Here is a 24,945-nt window from a genome sequence, read left to right on the forward strand (position 1 = left end):
GATTATCCTTGAGATGTTTCTACAACTTGATTGGAGTCCACCAGTGGTAAATTAAATTAATTGTACATGATTTGGAAAGCACACACCTGTCTATATAAGGCCCCACAGTTGACAGTGCTTGTCAGAGCCAAAACCAAGCCATGAAAATGAAGGAGTTGTCTGTAGACCGCCAAGGCAGGATTGTGTCGAAGGGTATAAAACAATTTCTGCAGCATTGCAGGTCCCGAAGAGCACAGTGGCTTCCGTCATTCTTAAATGGAAAAACTTTGGAACCACCAGGACTCTTCGTAGAGCTGGCCGCCCGGCCAAACTGAGCAATCGGGGGAGAAGGGCCTTGATCAGGGAGGTGACCAAGAACCCGATGGTCATTCTGACAGAGCTGCAGAGTTCCTTTGTGGAGATGGACGAACCTTTATGGTAGAGCGGCCAGACGGAAGCCACTTCTCAGTAAAAGGCACATGACAGCCCGCTTGGAGTTAGCCAAAAGGCACCTAAAGGACTCTCAGACCATGAGAGACAAGATATTCTGGTCTGATGAAATCAAGATTGAATTTTTGGCCTGAATGTCAAGCGTCATGTCTGGAGGAAACCAGGCACCGCTCATGACCTGGCCAATACCATACCTACGGTGAAGCATGGTGGTGGTGGCAGCATCATGCTGTGGGGATGTTTTTCAATGGCAGGAACTGAGAGATTAGTCAGGATCGAGGGAAAGATGAACAGCGCAGAGTACAGAGAGATCCTTGATGAAAATCTGCTCCAGAGCGTTCTGGACCTCAGACTGGGACAAAGGTTCATCTTCCAACAGGACAAAAACCCTAAGCACACAGCCAAGACAACGCAGGAGTGGCTAGTCTGTGAATGTCCTTGATTGGCCCAGCCAGAGCCTGGACTTGAACCCGATTGAACATCTCTGGAGGGACCTCAAAAATAGCTGTGCATCGATGCTCCCCATCCAACCTGACAGAGCTTGAGAGGATCTGCAGAGAAGAATGGGAGAAATTACCCAAATACAGGTGTGCCATGCTTGTAGCGTCATACCCAAGTAGACTTGGGGCTGTAATCGCTTCCAAAGGTGCCTCAACAAAGTACTGAGTGAAAAATCTGAATACTTATGTAAATGTTATATTTCAGTTATTTCTTTTTAATTACTTTGCAAAAATGTCTAAACACCTGTTTTTGCTTTTTTATTATGGGGTATTGTGTAGATTGATGATGATAAAAAAAAAAAGAATTTAATCTATTTTAGAATAAGGCTGTAACGTAACAAAATGTGATGGGGTCTGAATACCTTCTGAATGCACTGTACAATCCTACACGTATTTATGATGTGAGAAGAAACGGGAGCACCCGGAGGAAACCCATACACTCAGGGAGAACGTGGAAACTCCACACAGACAGTCCCCGAGGTCAGGATTGAACTGGGTTCTTTGTCGATTTGAGGCAGTAGCACTTACAGCTACGTCACAGTGCTGTCCTTGTGTTGCTACTCGGACTCGGATCCCAAGATCCCTCTGTACACAATGTAATAAACTTCTAGGTTTTCCCTCAGACTCTAGAACTCCAGACAAAAACAATCCAAAGTTGTTCAATCTCTCCTTCTAGCTAATACTTTCAGGCAGCATCCTCTTAACCTCTTCTGCACCTTCTTTAAAGCCCCCACAACCTTCCTGTAATGAAACTGCAAATTTGACCTAACATAAGTTTTATACAGCTGCAATATGATTTCCCGTTTCTTTACGTCTATCTACTTGTGTTGCCACTTTCGGGGAGTTAAGGACTTGGGCCTCAAGATCCTTAAGGTTTCTTCCATTAACTATATACTTTCTCTTTAAGAGTAACCTCCAAATGTGCAACACTTCACACTTGCTCAGATTAAACCATTTACTATTTTTCTCCCCTATTTGTAACTGATCTATATCTCGCTGCAACCTTTGACAGCCTTCCTCAATGTATACAAACCTGCTAACCAACCCATCTACATATATACATATGGCATGGTCTGCTGTGACAAAGCCATGCTGACTGTGCCTAATTATCCCATTCTCTTCCAAATGCAAATCAATCCTATCTCTAAGAATCCTACTCAATAGCTTCCCTACCACTGATGTGAGGCTCACTTTCCTATAATTCATTGGATTATCTCTACTTCCCTTCTTAAGCAAAGGAACAATATTGTCTACTCTCCAATTGTCCAGGACCTCTCCTGTGGCTAGATAGGATACAAAGATTCTCATCGAGGCTCTGTACTCTTCTTTCTTGCCTCTCTCCATATATATATTTATTCCTTTTTTTTCAAATTTCTGCTGGCACCATTGCATAATCATTTTAACACTTCAACCAGTTCTGTAATTATCAGGTGTCGTAGTAGGACACCGTTATCTCTTTGTTCGGTGCTCAATGTCATTGGACCCGGCAGTGGTCGAGGACAGGCCCGCGGTGGGTGCCAGAGGATAGACGAGGATGTACCGTCAAGAACAAAGAGGAACCCGGCGCCGGCATAATTCATTCATCACACCCTTCATTTTAAGTTGGATACCTTTGCCAGAGATTGAGAATTTGATGCACCCATTCCATGTCAGTTTTCACCTACGTGAAGGCGAGATTAAACATATAACCTTGGGGAAGGTGATACATCAGGAGGAAGGAAAAGAAGACTTGCTTTTATGCAACACTGTACACTACTACATTGTAGAAATCTAGATAACCAATTTGTGCAATGTTACCAGCATTTCCTTCTTTGTGGGTTCTATTGGAGTTCTAGGCTACTGCAGTGTGATCCCAAGAATTTTCAATGGCAAGGATAGTAATCAAGTAAATCAAAGAAAAGTGAGTAACTGATAATTCTGCTGCACACACCGGTGGGATGTCAGTATGATTGATCAATGATGTCAGAGTACCATTGGTTTCAGATCAATATTGTGACTGGGTCACTTTAGACAGTGCAAGAAATAGGGTTGTAATTTGAAGAAACAAAGGGAATAACAAAGGGCGAGTTTAGTATCAACAAAAACATAATTTGAAACCTATTGTTTTATTCTCTAATAACTGGATACCAGCAACAATCTAAGGAACATTGGAAGACCAGTAATGCAGGTGAGGGTGGTGTCTTGTGAAGGATTAAATCTTCTTTCACTACTTGTGTTCACATTGAATTCACTACATTTTTTTCCAATAACACTAAAATAAATTTATTGGGAACTTTTTTGCTTAAAATTATATTAACCTGCTACATCACTATGCAAGAGAAGTTACTTTGTCTCATTCAAAATAATTTATTATTCTGGTTTTCGTTTCCTTGTTTTTTATTAATTCACCAGCCAGCATCTTATGAAGCAGCTTGTTTGTTAACCTCCCTCAGTCTCTGATCCATCCCTAGTTTTTCATCATTTAGGTTTGCCCTAACTCACAATTATGTTACAAATATTCACTTGGACTATTTATAAAGCACCACTCGGTCAAGGCATAAATCTTCTGTTCAAAGATGTGAAACATCTGCTGAAGAAAGGAAGCATAGCCTGATATTATTTTTTTTATGTGATGTTTGCACCTGCCGCACTCCTGCACTTCATTTTCATGCAGTTGCATGGATATCTACAATCATCATTCCACGACATTCTCAACTGAAAGAATATTTCTTTAATTGGAGATTGTTACTGGTGTGTCTTTATAACCTTAGGTACAATGACAATGTGAAGTGTATGTCCTTTGCTCACCTCCTAATATGTTATTTAATGTATCAATATAACCTAAATTACTCAGTACCATGTTGACAAATTTAGTTGCTTCTATGTGATGTAGCAGGAGAAATAATGAACTAGAATTTTGCTCCAATTTAAAAGTTTTAGTATTTTAATAATACATTGAAAACATTCCATGCATTAGGAATTTTAACAAACTACAGTATAACAAATTAAATATTTTCTTGAATTTCCAAGATGACTCGGCCTCTAAAATCTAATTCAAGAACAGTAAACATAATAAACTGCTGAGGTTTTATGCCATGGACAAGATTCCTTCAGCTTGATGGCAATTTGATCCCTTCACATGGTGGATTACTATCCTTCACAGTTTAAAAAAGCTTTTTTTGTAAAGCAGACAGCAAATTGGAAAGTAAGATATGATTGAAAAAGACAGCATGGAAACAAGCCATTTGGCCCACCAAGTCCACACCATTAAGTTTGAACTCTGTTTAGATGAAGTAAGATTCCTTCTCCAGGGAACATTGGTGTGAGGTAAAGCTAAAACATACCTGCTAATTCTCAAAATATCATCTGATCAAAGCATTCATTGGGGTGGGAGATTGCAACCTTCACGTGGTCCACCTTGTTTCGACTAATGCAATCAACTTGACGTGCACAATCGAGATCAATTAGAACAAGTTGACCTACAACTTTAGATTGTGCACGCCATAAGCAAGAATAAGAAAGCATTCATTGAAATGTATTTCACAATAATTTTGGTCCCTCTATAATCCCTCTTATTATAGTTCCATTTCTGTTCATTCCCATAACCTAAGCCAACCTTATGCTCATTCATTATGAGTTTACTATTAAGGTTCAACCATTTCGTTTCGTAATTTGAGAATATCATAAACTTCATAAATTGTCATAAACTTCATTTAACACAAACCTTTTGTAAGTTAATGTAACCAGACAAGGGGGTTGGCTTAACACGCCCCCCAAACAATTAGTCTCTAAATGTAAGGGAGCTCTGTAACTTTGGAGCTGCGGTTTAGACAGAGTGCCTTGCCACACAGTATATAATCAGGCAGGAAAGCAGCAGTGATAAATCAGTCAGAACACAACAGCAATTGCAGAAGAATCCCAAATTAATCTAGCTAATTTCTAACATTGTAATTTCTTATTCACAGAGCACAATTATTCTTTCAAAATGTATTGGAAAATTGAGTCTGATGTTATTCATCCATTAATTTTTTTGTTAAATGGTACTTGCAGTATCCCTGCTGCTCTCATGGCAGATACATTATGCAGTAAAATGATAATCTAATCTGCCGTGTCTGAACTTCATACAATGGAAAATGCTGTAAATCCACCTCAACAAAGGAAATACTGACAGGCAAGCTTGGTGTCACGAACTGCAACATTACACATCAGTATAAATAATAAGACCAATTATGGCACAACAAAAAGTGCAGGAAGTGTAATGAATATATGATAACTACTACTACTGCCCATAAATGTCACTTGCAACCTGAAATGATTTGCTCCCAAATGCGAGTTTCCTTTTTCAGGTAAAGGCATGGTGAAGTTAGTGATACTAGAGAGTAGTTACTGTCCTACGTATAAAGCAACTCTTCCAGAAGCACAATCCCCACTCTGATCACCATCCTCCAAATTGATGGGTGTCTCCGTGGTCGTATTCCAATGACTGGGACTCCAGTCACTGCAAGCAGATCTCTGATCATATTGGCGATAAGCATGGCGTTTTCTGGCTGAATCTACCACAATATAAAGATACATGGAAAGTTAGTACGTTAAATTGACCAATTCTATTACAGTGTATGATTACAAATTTACTAAATAAATGCAAGCTTCAATGTGTTTAGATTCTGTAGAAATATTGTGCTGTGAAAGCCAACACAATGCAATCTAATTACTGGGCATGAGCATTAGCAAATCATACACTGTAATCCATTGTAATCCATCCTAATTGTATAAAATTCAGTAACCCTTCCCGACCAGTGGTAAACAAAACCCTAACAGGTTAATGACCAATGTTGACCAGGAACAAAGTTAACAATACCTGAAGAGTTCCTGCCTCAACAGATGAATGCTAATGTTAACAAAAACGGTAGAAAATATTACAGGAATCAGCATTTGTCAAGAAAGATCCTAATCAACGAAGGGTCTCACCCTGAACACTCTCTCTTCTCCCCTCTCCAATCAGGCAAGATGTACAGAAGTGTAAAAATGCTCGCCTCCAGATTCAGGGACAGCTTCGTCCCAACTGTTATCAGGCAACTGAACCATCCTATCACCAACTAGAGACCGGAGCTGAGCTACTATCTACTTCATTGAAGACTCTCAGACTAAATTTAATCAGACTTTACTAAACTTTAACTTGCACTAAATGTTACTCCCTTTATCCTGTATCTTTACACGGTGGACGACTTGATTGTAATAATATATAGTCTTTTCGCTGACCGGATAGCATGCAACAAAAAAGTTTTTCACTGTACCTCTGTACATGTGTCAATAAACTAAACTAAGATCCACCTTTACCTATATCTTTGAAAACATAATTATTTAACATTAAAAACTAAAATGATAGAATAAAATGAAGCTGTCAGGCAGTGCATGTAGAAAGAGAAACAGTTAACCAATTGGGTCTGGGATCCTTCATTAGAATTCTGGCTATCAGAACTGCCAGCACCTTGGCATTTACTGGCATGGATTTAGGATTGATTAAAAGACAGTGGACAAAGAGCAGGAATTAACTGGTCACTTTCAACTTGGGAGCCAGTGATCAGTGGGGTCTCATAGGATCAGTGCAAAGACCCTAGCTGTTCACATCCTGTAGCAATGATTTGGATGAGTTTATCTTCCACATGTTTCTGTCTCTGTGGTGTGGGGTTTTCTTCCATTGGTTTATCACCAGACTGGTTGGACTAATACATCTCAAACACAATAGAAACATCTGTGCAAACACTAACAGATCCTTAGCATAGCTTTAAAGTCTTAAACTTACAAATTCATTGATGGCAAGAAGAGTACGCTGGATGAAATGCAGGTTATTGTCAAAATTGTTGTTTAGCTGGTCGCCGATCAGTTGAAGTCTCCTGGCCACAATGGCGTTATCATCACCTGAGGAAATGTGAATGCATAAGACCTCATTGAAATGAATGGCTTTTACCCACACATTTCCACTCTTTGTTCAGTTCCCCAGATCTTGTCAGGAATGAATTTGGCTGACAGAAATACATAAACATGTGTGCAGCATAAGTGGTAACAAGTTTTTTGATTTTTGGATCTTACCCATCTAGCATGCTGTTTAAGGTGAACTATCATTTTTGGGCACAAATGTATAGCACTGCTGTCCACATAAGTACATTTTAAGTTGCACAGTAAGATTAAGAGAGTGGCCAGAGACGTAGGTTCTATTCTAACTGCGTGTACACGGTGCAATCTAATTACTAGGCATGAGAATTGGCAAACCCTACATTAAAGGAAATAGCCAGATCCATCCTAATTGTATAAAATTCAGTAATCCTTCCTGACCAGTGGAAAACAAAATCCTAACAGGTTAACGACCAAAGTTGCGCAGAAACATAGTTAACAATACCTGTTATCAAAGACTCTACTTCCTGTGAAGATGAAGGAGATTCGGTATGTCAATTCCTCGTATGTTGCAAAACGTACTTGGCTAATAAAGTATTATTGTATCATTGTATTGTATTTTATGTTGAAGAGGATTCTCTTGAACTTCTCCAGGTGTACAATACAATATTGACTGGTTGCCTCATGGCCTGGTTTGGCAACTTGAATGTCCAGGTACAGAAAAGATTGCAAAAAGTTGTGAACACTGCCCAGTCCATCACCGGCTCTGACCTCCCCACCATCGAAGGCATTTATCGGAGTCGCTGCCTCAAAAAGGCAGCCAGCATAATCAGAGACCCACACCATCCTGGCCACACACTCATTTCACCACTGCCATCAGGAAGAAGGTACAGGGGCCTGAAAACTGTAAAGTTCCGATTCAGGAACAAGCTTTCTCTGGTTGCTCCGGTTTCCTCAAATATTCCAAAGACGTGCAGATTTATAGGTTAAATAGCTTCTGTAAATTGTCCATAGTGTGTAGGATAGAACTAGTGCAAGAGTGATTGCTAACTACAGTAAGTGCTGACTAAGTGGGTTTTGGGCCTGTTTCCATGCTGTATCTCTAAAACTGAAAATTTAAAAACTGCTGGAGGATCTGAGGATCAGGCAACATCCATAGGGTCTTAATGTATCATTTCAACCGGAAACGTGGACCATCCCTCTGCCTCCACAGATGCTGCTTGACCCGTTCCTTCAGGAGTTTGTTTTTTTTCTCCAAATTCCAGCATCTGCTGCCTCTTGCCTCGCCTTTGAGAGGCAGCACTGAATTAAGTTTCAGGATGTGAAATGAGGAAAGTTGAAAGTACGGATGGGTGACATTGTAGAAACAGTAACCTGTGAGAGCAACCTGTCAAAGACAATTGTATTTAACTGAGAGAATAAGTAAGCTCACTAAAAAATATGGGATGGCTGAGTTACAGATTTGAAATTGTGCTACAGGATTGCAACAGACATTTCTTCACTGATGAAGAAACATGAAAACAGGCAACTGAAAAATCTAGACAGCTATGTAAGGCAGCCCAGCAAGGAGAGAGAACTGAATAAAACAATCATGGGATCAATAGACATTAGTTGCATGAGTAGGCCATTCGGCCCTTCAACCCAACACCGACATTCCATGTGATCATGGTTGATCATCCACAATCAGTACCCCGTTCCTGCCTTCTCCTCATATTGGGTTCAAATTGGGCTGGAGGAACAGACGCAGATTTGAATTGATGAAGATGTACACAAAATGCTGGATTAACTCAGCGGGTCAAGCAGCATCTCTGGAGACCCTATCTTCAAACTGAAAGTCAGGGGAGAGGGAAACTACTAGGGATATGAAAAGGTACAAAGAACAAATGAATGAAATGTAGGACAAGGACAAACCAAAGCCAGACAGATGACCAAGGAAAGGTGGAGCCCATAATGGTCCATTGTTGGCTGTGGAAGAGATGATAACGAGTGGATAAAAAAAAGTGAACCCAGTGCAAGACTGCAGTGAAACGAGTAGGGTTGGGGAGGGGGTGGAGAGAGAGGGAATACAAGGGTTACTGAATTTCCTCTTTTCTAAAGCTGACGGCTGAAGGTGGAGGTTTTGCGTAATTGAAAGGGGGAATTGGACGAAATACTGGATGGGTTTGTCTCTGTCTCTTGTCTCACGTTTCGAAATACGACTGGACGGCAGGTCCCGTGCGCGCACACGTTTAGACGGTTGGCATCGTGCGCGCACACTTTTAGACGGTTGGCATCGTGCGCGCGGGCGACGTCGGGCCCAGCTGCGGGCGGCGCGCGCAGTTTGTGATGGGCGCCATTTCGAGCGGAGAGGACGGAGCGCGTGTCAATGGATGACGCTTTAGGCGAGGGAAACAGATTCAGAGCGGTACGATAGTCCGGACATCGAACAACGTCGTTGTATAGACACGATTACAGACCCAAATGCTGGAGTAACTCAGCGGGCCAGGCAGCATCTCTCGAGAGAAGGAATGGGTGACGTTTCGGGTCGAGACCCTTCTTCAGATTCGCTGTCTGACCCGCTGAGTTTACTCCAGCATTTTGTGTCTATCTTCTGTGTCAACCAGAATCTGCGGTTCCTTCCTACACATTACGTCGGTAATAGACAATATGCTGCGCCGAAAAGAGAGTGTTTTGTGATATTGAAGAAAAAAAAAATCAATTGAAGTATCCTGGCTACAATTGCGTTCTCATCACCTGAGGAAACGTGAATGTATTAGACCTCATAGAAATGAATGGCTCATTTCCACTCTGGTCATTCCCCCAGTTCTTGTCAGAAAGGAATTAACATGATAAAAATATATAAACACATGTGCAGCATAGGTGGTGACAAGTTGTTAATGTTTTGTATCTCACCCATCTACCATCTTACTTCATTTATGGTGAACTATAATTTTTAGGCACAAATATATAGCACTGCTGTCCACATCTGTAGGTTTTGAGTAAGATCTATCTATGGTGGTACAGTGGTGCAGCGGTAGAGTTGTCGCCTTACAGGGCCAGAGACCTTGAAAAAACAAAACTGCAGGTGTTGGCAATCTGAAACAAACCCATAAAATGCTGGAAACTCTCAGCAGGTTAGGCAGCATCTGAACAAACAGAAACATCAAGTTATTTCTCGTTTCCTGGTTCAATTTCCACAGATGTTGACCTGCAGGGTGTTTTTCCCGCATTGTGGGATTGGCCTCAGTATGGAACACTTGCACCAGGAAGAGTTTATCATTGAAATTGTAGGCGATGCACAAATAATAGCAATACATTGCATTTTATTGATTGCAGATCTTAGGTGCACAAGCACTGTGTGACTATTAGTAGAAACAAAAGACCCTTGAGTCCCTGAGCCTGCTCCCCTGGACAACTGGATTGTGGCTAATGGGACATTCACGTTCATTTTTTTGTCCTTTCACCATAAAACCTAATTTCATTTCACATTGAAAATCTATCTCAGCCTTAAATAATTGTGACATAATTGTGCCCTTACAGCCTCATGTCAAGGAGTTCTAAAATCAAATTTTCAGAGAAAACAAATGATTTACCAATTCAGAGAGTGCTCTCTAGTGCTTGACTGTCCCATGAGAGGAAACAAGCTCGCAGTAGGATCTGGTTCCCCCAAGACTCTTACTTCAATAAAATTGCCTCTCTTCTTACCTGTTCCGCCTTTCCTTGTAGAATTATCCCTTCACAAACTTGATCATCCAAAGAAACTGTCTCAAAACTGCCACCAATTAAATAATATAATTCCTTAAAAAAGTGGGATCAAACCTGTTTGCAGTGCTTTAGATGTGGTCTCCCTAGTACCTTACAGCAGTTGGACTTTGCCAGTGAACTAATTGTGGCATTTGTGGAGTATAAAATCCATACGAGGTTGTGTTCAGAGAGATGAAATTAAATTGGGGCTTCAGTTTAAAATCCCAATACTATGAAATGTAAAATTCACCCTTCTAAGCTTAAAAACAAGTAATTTGTCCTGTTTATCCGCAGTTAGTGAGTTCATGAATCAATTCAAGAACAAAACACAGGGATCACCATAAATATATTCAATATTGAAATATAGTGCATGGATAACAGCATTGTGTGCATTGTCACATAGGGATCAGTGTTCCCTTCTATTACAATAGATTTTAGGGCTTTCACATCCACCTGAACTTTTGGAACAGTTGGAAATAGAATTATTGATGAAAGGCAGCAAATTCCACAGTATAAGATAAAATTCAACATATTAATATTGGACAATAACCTGCATCCTCTGTTATTATCATTTTTATCTACCCCACTATAAGTGTCCAGATTTGTTGATCTCTGCACCTCCAAGATGTGGAATCAAGCAGATACTCTCATGTGATATTTTGCTATGTTTTATGAGTGATTACTATATTGACACGTGAAAATAAATTCCCCAGAGTGCTGAACCATGCAAGAGGATTTCTCTAATATTTTTGTTACTTACCAAGCACAATTTCTGAAGACATTATTTTCAGATTTCTGTCTTGTTTTACATCTTAGTGATGACAGGATCACAGAACTGAACACTTATATTGTGGTAGATGTGAAGAAGCATCTACTCTTGAATATTATTGATAATTATTATAATCGATTAGTTATTTTGAGGTGTTTCTTCCGTGTTAAATACAATTCAGTATAAATGTTTTTCTTGATGACCAATGGTCACCATTACCCCTATGACTTTTTTCATTATGTAAATCAAAATGTATGAAGTGGTTTTCACTATTAAATAACTATTGGTTTAGGATGATTCAAATAACACATTTTGTTGCTCACCTGATGCCATGGTCTTGCACTTGGCAAATCTTGTTATTTTCAGACTCTTAAAGCGGAAATCTGAAGAATCTCATGTAGTGTTTGATAACTTTTATATCTTGGGAACCTTTCCTGTAATTTTCCTTCAGTTTTGTTTCTAATGACTTTAGGAAACAAAAGCCAAAATAGACAGATATATGGCAAGTTTTTGACAAGCTAGAACATGCCCGGACAATGATGTTTTGGGTTTTCCACATCCACCTGCCTGGGAAGTGATATTTAATTGCCAGCAATCGATTGGATACAAAACTTGTTACAATCACAGTGAATGCTCACCATAAGCAGTTTCCATTTCTGACATTGTTTCTCCTCCAGTTTCAGGACTGATGAGTAAAGGATTTTCAGTGTCAGCTTATAAAGGTGCCTCTCTCTCTTGTGGGGATTTCAAATCGATACATGACACGTTGAAACTTGCGTGTAGGGAAGTCAACAAGTTTGTCTAATCAAAGCATCAACTGATAAGTTTTTACTCTTAAATAGGGCCTTATGTTTTCAATCATCGATGCTGTTTATTCTTCTTTATTTAGTGCATTTATTTGATCTCCATCCTTTCCAGTGCAGAACTAAATAGAGATGCCTCACACTTGTGTCTAACAATGTTAACTGGTCACTGAGGCACACTAACATATTTTGTCTTGATTTTGTGTTGCATCTGAACAATACTTCCCCTCTTCAGCAGTAAGTTGTATGTTTCATAGTTTTATGTTCTATACATTCATATTAGAAATATTTAAAGTGGAGAAAATCTAAAATAATGGAAATCCTTTCTTAAAGTTGATGTTTCTTTAGTATGTGTTTGGGCATAAAGGTACTGTGACTGAACCTGCAGCCAGAATTTTGGACCATTAAACCAGAGGCATAGATCTGAATTTTGACACAGCAGACAACTCGTTAAATCTGCAATTAAAAAAGATGTCTGGATTCAAATTTTTAGTTTAGTTTAGTTTTGGGATACAGTGTGGAAAGAGGCCCTTCAGCCCACCGGGTGCGCGCCAACCAGCGATCCCCACATATTAACACTATCCTACACCCACTAGGGACATTTTTTACATTTACCAAGCCAATTTACCTACAAACCTGTACGCCTTTGGAGTGTGAGAGGAAACCGAAGATCTCGGAGAAAACCCATGCAGGTCACGGGGAGAACGTACCAACTCCCTACAGACAGCACCTGTAGTTGGGATCGAACCCGGGTCTCCGTCGCTGTATTCGCTGTAAGGCAGCGACTCTACCGCTGCGCCACCGTGACCACAAATTGTGTTAACTATGAAACTAGCAGATTGTCATTCAAAGCTCATCTTTTTATTTAATTTAATTCATGGAATGAAACTCAACGTTCTTTCCTGATCTGGGCCAAATATGATTCCAGACCCACCAAAGTGGTTATATGACCCACCAAAGTGGGTATATGACTGTTCGGTTCCGAAGCACTTAGGAATAGGCAGTAAATATCAGTGAACTCCCATTGACTACATGCTGTCTCGGCAAGGTCCCCAGCATAATCAAGGATCAATCAATCTTATCAAAAAAAACCTCGGAAAATATATCTTTAACTTGCAACCAGATAAAAGATCAGTAAATGACAACTGGGTGTGGCTGAGAAACTCCTTAAATAATATTGTTACAAATCATGTTCCTCAAAAACTCATTAAGGGCCGTATGCGTCCTCCTGGTCTTCGGCATAACTGAAACGTCTCTGCAGTAAGAAAGAGAAGTTTTATATCCGTGCCAAAAAAAAGGGTACATAATTGGACTGGGACAATTTTACTAGCGTGCGAAAGCAAGTCGAACATGCAATTAGGAGTGCTCATAGACAAAATGTTTCTTTTATTCTTGGGGGAGAGCAACCCAAGGCTTTTTGGAGATATGTGAAATCCAGACGGACAGACAACACTGGTGTCCAGATGCTTAAAGTGACCAACTGTCTGATCACTGAGGACCAGGCGAAAGCAGAAGCTTTTGCAAACCAATTTCAACACGTTTTCACCCGGGAAAATGTGGAGCCTTCATCATTTCCAGTCCTACCGCCCAGCCCGTATGCTTATATACCTGCTATTAAAATTGAGGTTGAAGGTGTCAAGAAGTTATTGCTCAACATCAATACCACAAAAGCAATTGGACCAGATCAGATACAGAATCAAGCCCACAAGATCGCAGCCGAACAACTGGCTCCAGTTTTGCGGTTCATTTTCCAACAATCGCTTGACTCGGGAGATGTTCCGCTGGATTGGAGGAAGGCTAACATCACTCCTCTCTTTAAGAAGGGTTCAACCACCAACCCAGCGAATTATCGTCCTGTTTCATTAACAAGTACTTGCTGCAAATTGCTGGAGCATTTAATTGATAGTAATCTGATGCGACACGTGAGCAAACATAACATTCTTGCTGACAACCAACATGCATTTAGGAGGCATAGATCATGCGAGTCTCAGCTTATCCTGACGGCAAATGACCTGGCCAAGCACCTTGATAGTAACGTCATCACGGATTTAGTTGTGCTGGACTTCTCTAAAGCATTTGATGTCATCCCACACCAGAGACTACTTCGGAAGCTTGACTTCTATGCTATTCGTTCCAACACGAAACGATGGATCTCCAGTTTCCTGACAAAACGTCTTCAGCGTGTGTGTGTGAACGGAAAGAGCTCCAATTGGCATCCAGTGTTGAGTGGTACACCACAGGGCACAGTACTTGGCCCGCACCTATTTTTGCTTTACATAAATGACATCCATGAAAACGTCGCAAGTACGACCAGACTTTTCACTGATGATTGTTTGCTGTACCGTCCAATTAAGTCAGCTGATGATGAAGATGCTCTTTCTTCTCAATAACCCTTTCTGGCTTAAGCCCTCCCTTCACCACCTCCAGTTTAAATTCCATTTGGAATATTTTGGAGGACCAAGAAACCAAGAACCAAGAACCAATCACACCGATCATTCTCCCCTGCCCCATCCGACAAGAGGTACAGAAGTTTGAATATGCATACCTCCAGATTCAGGTAAGGTTTCTTCCCAGCTCTCATCATGCAATGAACTGTCCTCTCACCAGATAGAGGGCAGTCCTGACCTCCCATTTACCTCATTGGGGACATTCGAACCATTTATTCTGACTTTATCCCTTCATATTTGTACACTGTGGATGGCGAGATTGTATCATGTCTAGTAATCTCACTGACTGGATTGCACCAACACATGACAATAATGAATGAATGATTGACTGAATTAATGCATGAATAAGTTTATTGGCCATAGAGACATTTAGGAATTTACCTTGATGCCCCGCTTGCAAGTAACACGACATACAGTGAACATTTAATACTAAAACATTATAGTTTAAACATGTAAATGAATTAAAATACCAGAGCAAAAGGAGGCTACAGTCTTTTGGTTATTGAGTAGAGCTACTGCTCGTGGAAAAAAAGCTGTTTTTATATCTGGCTGTGGTGGCTTTGACATTCCAGAGTCGCCTTCTAGAGTAGTGCTTCAAAGAGTTTGTGGCCAGTGTGAGGGGGGTCAGAGATGAACTTACCCGCTTGCTTCCTGACCCTTGCAGTGTAGTTTGTCAATGGGGGAAAGGTTGCACCCAACAACCTTCTCAGCTGATTTGCTGCAGCCTCCAGATTTCATGCTTGGTGGCTGAGCCAAACCAGACCATGATGGAGAAGGTGAGGACAGACTCTACGATGGCAGTATAGAATTGGACCATCATTGCCTGTGGCAGATTGTGTTTCCTCAGCTGCCGCAGGAGGTGCATCCTCTGTTGGGCTTTTTTGACTTGAGTCGATGGTGGCCCCCCATTTGAGGTCCTTGGAGATGATGGTTCCAAGGAGCTTAAAAGACTCCACAGATGTGACTGATGTTGTTGATGGTGACTGGGGGGGAGAGGGAGCTCTCCTAAAGTCTACTATCAATTCCACTGTCTTTGGAGCATTGAGCTCCAGGTTTTACGAAGGCACCAGCTATGTCACTTCGTGTCTGTTGGCAGATTTCTCCCCATCCTGGATCAGTCCAATCAGGGATAACAAATTAAACTAAACTAGACCTGATATGGCTTTGTTAATTGTTCAAAGCATTGATGTTACCAATGTTGCTTGGAATCTATCAAATTTTTTTGAGGTCAACCATGAAATAATTTTACCAGGTCCAATTCTTCTTGCAGTAATATAAAATGTGCATGTAACAACGAAATAGAGCTGAATGGAGCATATTCAGATATTTACATAAATTACTTGTTCAGAAGAGTCGGTCGAGGAAGAAAGATTAATCTTAATTAACTATCAAATTTAGTAAAAGCCCAGTAGAATTTATATCTGATCTGAGCCAAATATGCAATTTATGCTTGCATATTCGACATGTTGTTCTTAAGAGAGTGAGTGCTGTGAGAACACTGCCTCCAATACTCCCACGGGCAGAGTGTTGCAGATTCTAGTCACCCTATGGGTGAAGTAAAATCTTCCCAAAATCTCCTACCTTTACCTCAAACCTGGCTTTTGATACCTCTGCTATGGGAAACAAATCTCTATTTATTCTATCGATGCCCCTCATAATTCTACAATAACAATGAAAGTAGATATTTGTTCAACAACAACCTATTTTAAAATTCCAATTCCTTTCAAATCCCATCATATTGTCATACTTTCTTCTGTTTAACCTCCTTCAGACTTGCAATTCTTCAATGCTTCTATACTCTTCTAATTCCAGTCTCTTGCATATTATTGATTTTCATCATTCTGCCATTGCCAGTTGCACCATTGCCAAAGCCAAATAGTGGAATAGGCACCTAGATCTCTCCTCTAACATGCTTAGTTTAATTTATTAGTTTAGTTTATTATCATTGTCAGTGAAAAGATTTTTGTTGCATGCTATCCAGTTAGCAAAAAGACTATGCATGATGACAATAAAGCCGTCCACTGTGTGCAGATACAGGATAAAGGACATACCATTTCGTGTAAGATACAGTCCGATTAAAGAGGTCCAAGGTCTCCAATGACGTGAATAGAATGTCAGGACCACTCTGCTTAATAAAATCCTCCTATTTCATCAAGCTTGAAGTCACCCATTGCAATTGTTTATTAAATGGTTTATGGTGAATTTTGGTTAATATTGTTCCTTGAATGTGTAAAGATACTACAAGTTAATATTATAGAAAATCATATTTAGTCTGTACAGGGATGAGTTTTTTAAACCACAATGCTGAATTCTGAGAAATACCAAAAAATAAAAAGGTCTCTCATATTTTGGTCTCCTCAGATCATTCCAATAACGGTGTAGTGTCAGATGCTGGTGATCCAGTGTCAGGGTTGCATCGGGTTTTGCATCAGACTCCTTTGGACAGTTGCTTTAGGCCCATATCGACCGTCACCTGTTCACACTCGTTCTATATTATCCCACTTTCACACCCACTCCCTAAACACAAGGACATAATTTACAGAGGCCATTTAACCTACAAATCTGTCCATGGGACATTGTCCGAGTTGTGAAGATAAAAAGCCTTAATGTGTAATTGGCGTCGGTATCAGCTACTGATCCTCTGCGAGTTGTTGGCCCGTGTTGGTTGTTTCTGCTGGAACTCAGAAACAGGACGTTGTCCAACACATCTACCAGTGTGGCGGAAGGAACGGCAGACGCTGGGTTAAACCGAAGATAAACACAAAAAGCTGGAGTAACTACCAGTGTGGTTGTGCACCATGGTGCACGTCAAAAGGCCACAAAACTGTGAACAACAAGTAGACATTGCTAGAAATGTTGGGGGAAACGTTTTATCTTGTGTTGTTGCTCGTACATTGGCGAAATCAGAGAAAAATCACGCCAAAGAGAGAGCATAGAGGGAGAGGCGGCTCAGGGCATCGGATGAGGGTGGGGAGACTAAAGAACGGGAAGTGTAGGCCTCTGGCAGCCGGGCGGAACCTTTGTGCTGGTACAGCGGGTGCGCGGGGAGGGTGTTGAGTGTGAAGCCCGGGCCATGGCGCTTGTACTGCGCCGGCTGGGCTGCTGCCTGTGGACAGGCAGCGGCCTCGGGAGACCAGGTGAGGCCCGAACCCGACAGCGCTGGGTCCCGGGAACGCAGTTAGTGGAGGTCACCCCTGTCTGGGTCCGGAGTGTGGGGGATGAGGGGACTCGTGGAAGGGGAGTGTAGACCGGCGGGATGGGAGGGAGAGGAGAGATGGGCGAGGGTGAAACACTTGGCAAGTGTGTGTGAACCAGGCATGGTCCTGCAGTCCAGCCACTTGGCCTCGGGACCATGTCCAGCTCATTTCCAGGCAGCCCCCCTTTGGGAAGGACCAGGTTGCAACTGTGGGCTCGACCTTGGTCTGGGGTGAACTGGATGCAGTTTGGGAACAATGACCTTAATAACTATTTGTGCTGTAGTCCAGGTGAGCAGTGTAAGTAGAGACACAGGAATTGCAGATGCTGGAATCTTGAAGACAGCACAAAGCGCTGGAGTTACTTAGCAAGTTAGGCAGCATCTGTGGATGGAATGGATAGGTAATATTTTGGGTCGGGACACTTCTTCAGACCACCTTCTGAGTCTGAAGAAAGATCCTGGCACGATGGGTTGTCTGTCCATTCCCTCCACCGATGTTGTCTGAGTTACTCTAGCACTTTGTCTTGCTGAGCAATGCAAGTCCCTGGCTAGTCGTTCACTCAGAGAGTTGGATGCAACTTGCATTTTGAATTTCAGTCTGAAGAACGGTCTCGACCTGAAATGTTACCCATTCCTACTCTCCAGAGATGCTGCCTGAGTTAATCCAACATGTTGTCTCTATCTTCGATTTAAAGCAGCATCTGCAGTTCTTTCCTTTATATTTTGAATTAGTGCAGTGCATCCTCTGTCGGACTCAGTCAGTTGGTTGAGTCTAGTATGTTCAAAAAGCTTTTAACTGCCTTGTATCTTCTCTGCACAAAAACCAAAGCTCTGGAAGAATTCAGCAGATCAGGCAGAATCGGTGGAAAGAAATGGGCAGATGATACTTCGGGACGGAAACCTTCTTTGCGAAGTTGGACACAAAATGCTGGAGTAACTCAGCGGGACAGGCAGTATCTCTGGAGAGAAAGAATGGGTGATGTGAAGGGTCTCGACCCAAAATGTCACCCATTCCTTCTCTCCAGAGATGCTGCTTGTCACGTTGGGTTGCTCCAGCTTTTTGTGTTATTTTCGGTTCAAACCAGCACCTGCAATTCCTTCTTACACATACCTTCTTCAGACTGATGAAAAGTCCCGACCCAAATGTCGTATGTTCAATATCCGTTCACAGATGTTGTCACGTGCACTTTGTTCCTCCACCACTTTATATTTTTGCTCAAAATTCCAGCATCTGCAGTCTCTTGTCTCCATCTTCTCTGCGCAGTCCATTGTCCACATATCATGTAGCTTGTTAATGAAGGATAATGTTTCCTTCCATTATTTTTCTGCATGGAATCACATCTGTCTTTTCAGGTCTACATCAGAACTTTTCAATAGTTTTTGCAGCTGGGCTTAAGACATACGAGTGTCCTCCCAGTTATAATGGTGAGTTTGAATACATTTTACACTCTATCTTGATGATTTTAGTCTGCCACAATTACATTTTGGAAAGCAAAAAACAAACTTGTTTACTAAAGGTGTAGATATAATGTATCTTTCTCTTCTGATAGTTCATTGATAAGTGTAATTCAGAATGTCTCTATTATCAATAATGACCATGAGTTGTGAGATCTGACTGCCATGTTGCATTTAATCAGGCTGTGTTTTAAGGATCCCAATTGATAGGGTTTTAAGATATAGATCCTGAGATCTCTTTCAAGTGGCCAGCTATGGCATTGTAGTATCACTTTTGTACTTGTACCAGTAGTTTGCGTGAGGTAGGGTTTGTATGTAAGAACTATATTCTGCACTCTATTTTCCTGTTTGCTTTATCTATTGTACATGAGTTTGATTTGATTGTATGTATAATAATATCTAATTTAGTTGGACAGCATGCAGAACCATGCTATTCACTCCACCTGGGTACACTTCAGAGTCAAAGTCAAAGCCCGGCTGGCGATGGCGATTGTCCCGCGGCCATTAAGCCCGCCGGGTGATGCGAGGTCGCACACCGGGTCTTGGTGTTAGAGCCCCCGGCAATAAATAAACCCAAACTAAGTCTAAACCCAAGGACAAAACTTCATCTCTCTGATGGAGACATTTTATCCAATAGTCGTGTTTTGAAACAGAAATTGGAAGTTAATTCTTGTGATTCAAACTAAAGTGAATGTCTAATATTGTTTGAAGGATCAGTCAAAACACATTCTGTGAATTGTTTGCATATTATCACACTGCTGTTTCTCAGATCTGTATCCACAAAAATAACACAATTTAGAATCATAGAGTGTACAACACACTCTTCGGCCCAAACTGCCCATGCTGACCAAGGTGCTCCATCTATTCCCACCTGCCTGTGATTACCCCATATCCCTAAACCTTTCAATCCATGCACAATGCAAATGTCTTTTAAACGTTATTTTCTACAATAAAACCATGAATCCATTTCAAGTGTTTTATTCTCTGCCAAGATCATGGAAGGTGCTATATAAATGAAGTTCTTAATTGAGAAATGGAGAATGAGAGGATACCCAGTATATACCAGTATAATTTGACAGATTTGTGGAAGGGCACAAGAGAAGACTTCCACGAGAATTGTGATGCGTAAAATGTCAACAGAAGCAGTAAATGAAGCAAAGAATGCTAATTTGTATAAAGAGGTAGGGTTGATGTGGAGAGATGTAAAGAATGAGGTCTGGTTCAGATTTTGTCTCTGCCTAAGCAGAAGTGTCATCTTAGAAGTGTACTTGTTTAACCTTGTGTTGGAATCAGTGGATGGGATGTGGTGATGAATGGCTAAGTGTTACGTCAAGGTTGGATTAGGACGTCAGGCAAGTGATCAGGTGGCGGATATTTTAAACTTTTTAATTGGATCACGCGGCTTTGAAATTGGATTGCAATGTTCTCAACAAAAAAAACCATGGGCAGATCTAAGTCAAATAAATCTGGATTAAATGACTCCAGTTTTGAATTTGAACCCTGGCCCACTCGCCAAAAGCAGGACAAGGGTGGCACAGTGGCACAACTGGTGATGTTGCTGCCTTATAGCACCAGAAACCCAGATTTGATCCTGACCTTGAGTGCTCTCTAGGCGCAATTTACACATTCTCCCTGTAACCGCGTGGGTTTTCTTCAGGTGCTGCGATTTCCACTCTCGTCTCAAAGACGTGCAGGTTTGTTTGTAGGTTAATTGGCCTCTGTAAACTACCCCGAGTGTGTAGGGAGTGGAGGAGGAAATGGGATACGATAGAACTAGTGCGAACGGATGATTGGTGTAGACTGGGTGGGCGAAGGGCCTGTTTCCATGCTGTATCTCTAACCTAAACTAAAACCCATGGACACCCCTCCCCGTTGAAGAGGCAGATATGTTAGTTCAGATAAAATGGCACTCGGTGAATAATAGGTTTGTATTGCCAAATTCAGACACTCACTCTGATCAGTTTGATGCCATGTATGACAGATTCCAGGTATTTGAATTCATAAGTTATAGGAGCAGAATTAGGCCATTTAGCCCATCAAGTCTACTCCGACATTTAATCATGGCTGATCTCTTTCCCTCTCAACCTCATTCTCCTGCCTTCTCCCCATCACCATCAAGAGTTTTGGAACATTGTCAATGGTGCTCTATAAGTGCAATTTTTTCCCTTCAAAACAGAAAAGGGCTGCATTTAATTATATTCAAATTTGACAAGAAGGTAGATGTTCTCTGGTTTATAATTTATTTCTTTATGAAGCTAGAAATAATAGTTCCAAAGTTGTTGACGGATAGGCTGCTGTCTATAGATCGTTGCTGGGATGAGGAAGTCTGTGTAATGTTGGCGGGTTTGTTCCCTCAGATGTGATTATTCCGGAGAAGCCAAAGCTGAAATTCATGAATAAAGTCCCAAACTACAAGAAGGCTAGGAGATGGATGAAAAGGTTGGGCGATATCCGAGGGCCAGCAACACAGGCCAATAACATCGCCTGGGGACAGTATGCCATCGTGGTAGGTGCTCCCGTTCCCTGGGTGAGGGACATTCAACTCTGGGTGCTCCTTGGAGCTGAACATACAAACAAAAGTTAATATTATTCTCATGGAGACTTCCTTGCCCGGATACCCCAGTGACACAAGTGGTGGGTGTGCAAGAGATATCATAACTTTAGATATCCGAGGCAGCGATCTGTAATTACAAGAGAAAATTCTTCCAACACGTGTTAACTCTTTGTGGGTCCACCCAAGATCAGTCCTTTGCAAGTCTTCAGTTATCTTTCCTTGCTTTTGCTGCCTCCAATCTGAATGGACACTTAGACATGCTACCAGAGTGGTTTGAGGGGGTACAAAGTCATTGCCAAGGAACGGAGCTCCATCTGATGTACGAAGGACGTGCATTGACAAGTAGAAATCCAGAGTGAATGGGGGAAAAAATACGGCCTTTGGGAATTGCAAATAAAGCTGCAGATATGTAGTGCAGTGCAAACATGATATAAAATAGATGTTGGGGGAACAACTTCGGGGGCGGCACAGTGGCACAGCAGTAGAGTTGTTGCCTTACAGCACCAGAGGCCTATGTACGTTCTCTCTGAGACCGCATGGGTTTTCTATGGGTGCTCTGGTTTCCACCCACATTTGAAAGATATGCAAGTTTGTAGGTTAATTGACCAGCAAAAAATGTCCCTAGTGTGTGTAGGATAGTGTTAGTGTACAGGGTGATCACTGGTTGGTGTGGACTCAGTGGGCCAAAGGGCCTGTTTCCATTCTGTGTCTCTTAAGTCTAAAAACTTTAACATACATATAAAGTACTGGAGTAACCCAGCAGGTCAGGCAGCCTCTCTGGAGAATATAGATGGCTGACTTTTCAAATCGGGCCCCTTTTTCAGACTGAAAAGGGTCTTGATGTGAAATGTCATCCTCTTAAGTTACTTCAGAATGATATGTTTTACTTACAATTACAGCAACTACAGTTCCTTGTGTCTCAACCTAAACACACGTTGTAGGTGAAACTAATGATGACTTGATTTTTGTCTTTGTGATATTATTTCAGAAAATGCAAAAAAAACTATGTCAAAATTGCTCTGTATTTAGGACTGTTTCGGCAAATATCTAAGGAGAAATATTGAGTTGATTAATATATTAGGACTAAAAAGCACACTACCTATGTTTACTGTCAAGACTTAACAGTTGAGAAACTCTGATCTTCTGTATAAAATGTTATCTTCCACTATTGGATGTACCTGTAGTACAGTACAACCTTGGTCATGGATCCAAAGGGATAACTTTGGTAGTTAACTGAAGGTAGTGATAGATTGTTGTTGTAGCAGGAAAATTAAAGTATCGCGGGCACTTCACAAATTACCTTTTAAACAGAAATCAGCTATTGCTCAGAGTGATGGCAGTCAGTTATATTTGAGCAGAATAAGCTCCAATCCATTGCAATGTGGAGACAATACAAGTATGTGAAATATGCTATTTTTCTCCATAATTAGTTATAGAAACATAGAATGGTGCCAACATTCTTTTCAATCGCACCACATCTACTGATGTAAAAGGACACAAAGTGCTGGAGTAACTCAGCAGGTCAGGCAACATATCACGAGAATGTGAATAGGTGCCATTTCAGTTTGGGATCTTATCCGATCTTACCTATCCGTGTTCTCCAGAGATGCTGCCTGACCTGCTGAGATATTCCAGCGTTTTGTCTTTTTTTTGGCAAACAAGCATCTACGGTTCCTTGTTTCTACTTGCACTGATGTCTTGTCTCCTCACCCCCACACACCGTTCCCTTCTTCCACCTTCTCCCTCTCCAGGCACTTGGCGGTGGCTACCTTCACTGGGGTCACTTTGAGATGATGCGGCTCACCATTAACCGGCGCATGGACTCCACGACCATGTTTGCACGCTGGCGTGTGAATGCCCCATATAAACCCGTCACGCGTAAGGGACTGGGCCAGAGGATGGGCGGTGGGAAAGGGGCCATCGACCACTACGTTACTCCTGTCAAGTACGGCCGGGTTGTGGTGGAGCTTGGAGGGAGGTGTGCTCTGGAGGAGGTGGGGCCTTTCCTATCGGAAGTTGCCAAGAAACTGCCCTTTCCCGCTAAGGTCTTCAGCAAGGAGTCGCTGGAGGAGATGGTGAAGGAGGAGGAGCAGAAAGCTGCAAACAACCAGAATCCCTGGACCTTTGAAAGGATCGCATCCATGAACATGATGGGAATTCGCAAAGTGTTGAGCCCATTTGATTTAAAACATCATGGCAAATTTACTGGGAAGTTTCGTGTTCCTAATCGTGTGTGAAAAATAATAAATCTGACCAAGTGTTCTTTGTATTTACCTGAATGACTGGTTCCAATAGAATATGTCATCTGTAAAAGTTAGAAACAGAATATTTGTAGCATCTGAGCAGGAGGCCTGTTGCCCAAGTGACAAGGTTTTTATTGGAGCATTTCCTATTTTGCAGTGTTGCATTTACATTGTTATCCTTGTGCATATATTGGCCATTCAGCCCATTGGGTGTCTGTCAGCACTTGGGAAGCAAATTATGATGCTGCTGATGATGACACTTTATTGTCACTTGTACCTACCTAGGTGCAGTGAAGTATTTTGTTTTTTTGCATACAAAGTACTCAAAACAATCGCCATTAAAGCACCAACAAAGTTACAATAAGTATTCGTCCCTTCTTCGTCCCTCCCACCGGGTCCCCCTTAGTTCTTGGTGGCACGGCCCATCCACCTTGGCCTGACTCGGACCTCGGTTAGGCCCGTCTCAACCTGGAGGCTCTGTCCTGTGTGGGGGGTATGGTGGGGGGAGGAGGGTAATGCCCCTGTCCCACTTAGGAAACCTGAATGGAAATCTCTGGAGACTTTGCGCCCCACCCAAGACCTTTTTTTCACCCAGTTTTATTCCACCAGGGAGGTCTTACCTTCCACTACCTACAACCTCCGGCAACCACCTTCAACTAGCATCACAGCCGGCTTCGACTAAAAAATTACCGATTTTTAAAACGGCAACCTATTTTTAGGTGCGGCTGGTTTTGAATTTATTTAAATAATTGGATCATAGAAGAAGCTGAAACCACTTTCGACCATTAGGGAGACTGTCAAAAACCTCTGGGAACTGCACGGAAACCTTGGGTGGGGCGCAAAGTTTCCAGAGGTTTTTGTTCAGGTTTCCTAAGTGGGACGGGGGCAATATATTTGGGGGGGGGGGGGGGGTAAGGGGACTGGGGACTGGGGGGAGGGGGGATGGGGAGGGAGG

At 41.8% G+C, this 24,945-nt stretch overlaps 1 protein-coding gene across 1 annotated transcript; it reads left to right on the forward strand.

Moving 5' to 3' along the window:
- Nucleotides 1-17,526: 17,526 nt before the first annotated feature.
- Nucleotides 17,527-24,026, forward strand: mrpl16 (mitochondrial ribosomal protein L16). The gene is made up of 4 exons (XM_055654790.1): nt 17,527-17,679; nt 19,092-19,163; nt 21,551-21,699; nt 23,499-24,026. The coding sequence occupies exons 1-4, from the start codon at nt 17,616-17,618 to the stop codon at nt 23,982-23,984; spliced, it is 771 nt and encodes a 256-aa protein (XP_055510765.1). The 5' UTR covers nt 17,527-17,615; the 3' UTR covers nt 23,985-24,026.
- Nucleotides 24,027-24,945: the final 919 nt, after the last annotated feature.

Source organism: Leucoraja erinacea, chromosome 24 (assembly GCF_028641065.1).
Source record: "Leucoraja erinacea ecotype New England chromosome 24, Leri_hhj_1, whole genome shotgun sequence".
Lineage (NCBI taxonomy): Eukaryota > Metazoa > Chordata > Chondrichthyes > Rajiformes > Rajidae > Leucoraja > Leucoraja erinaceus.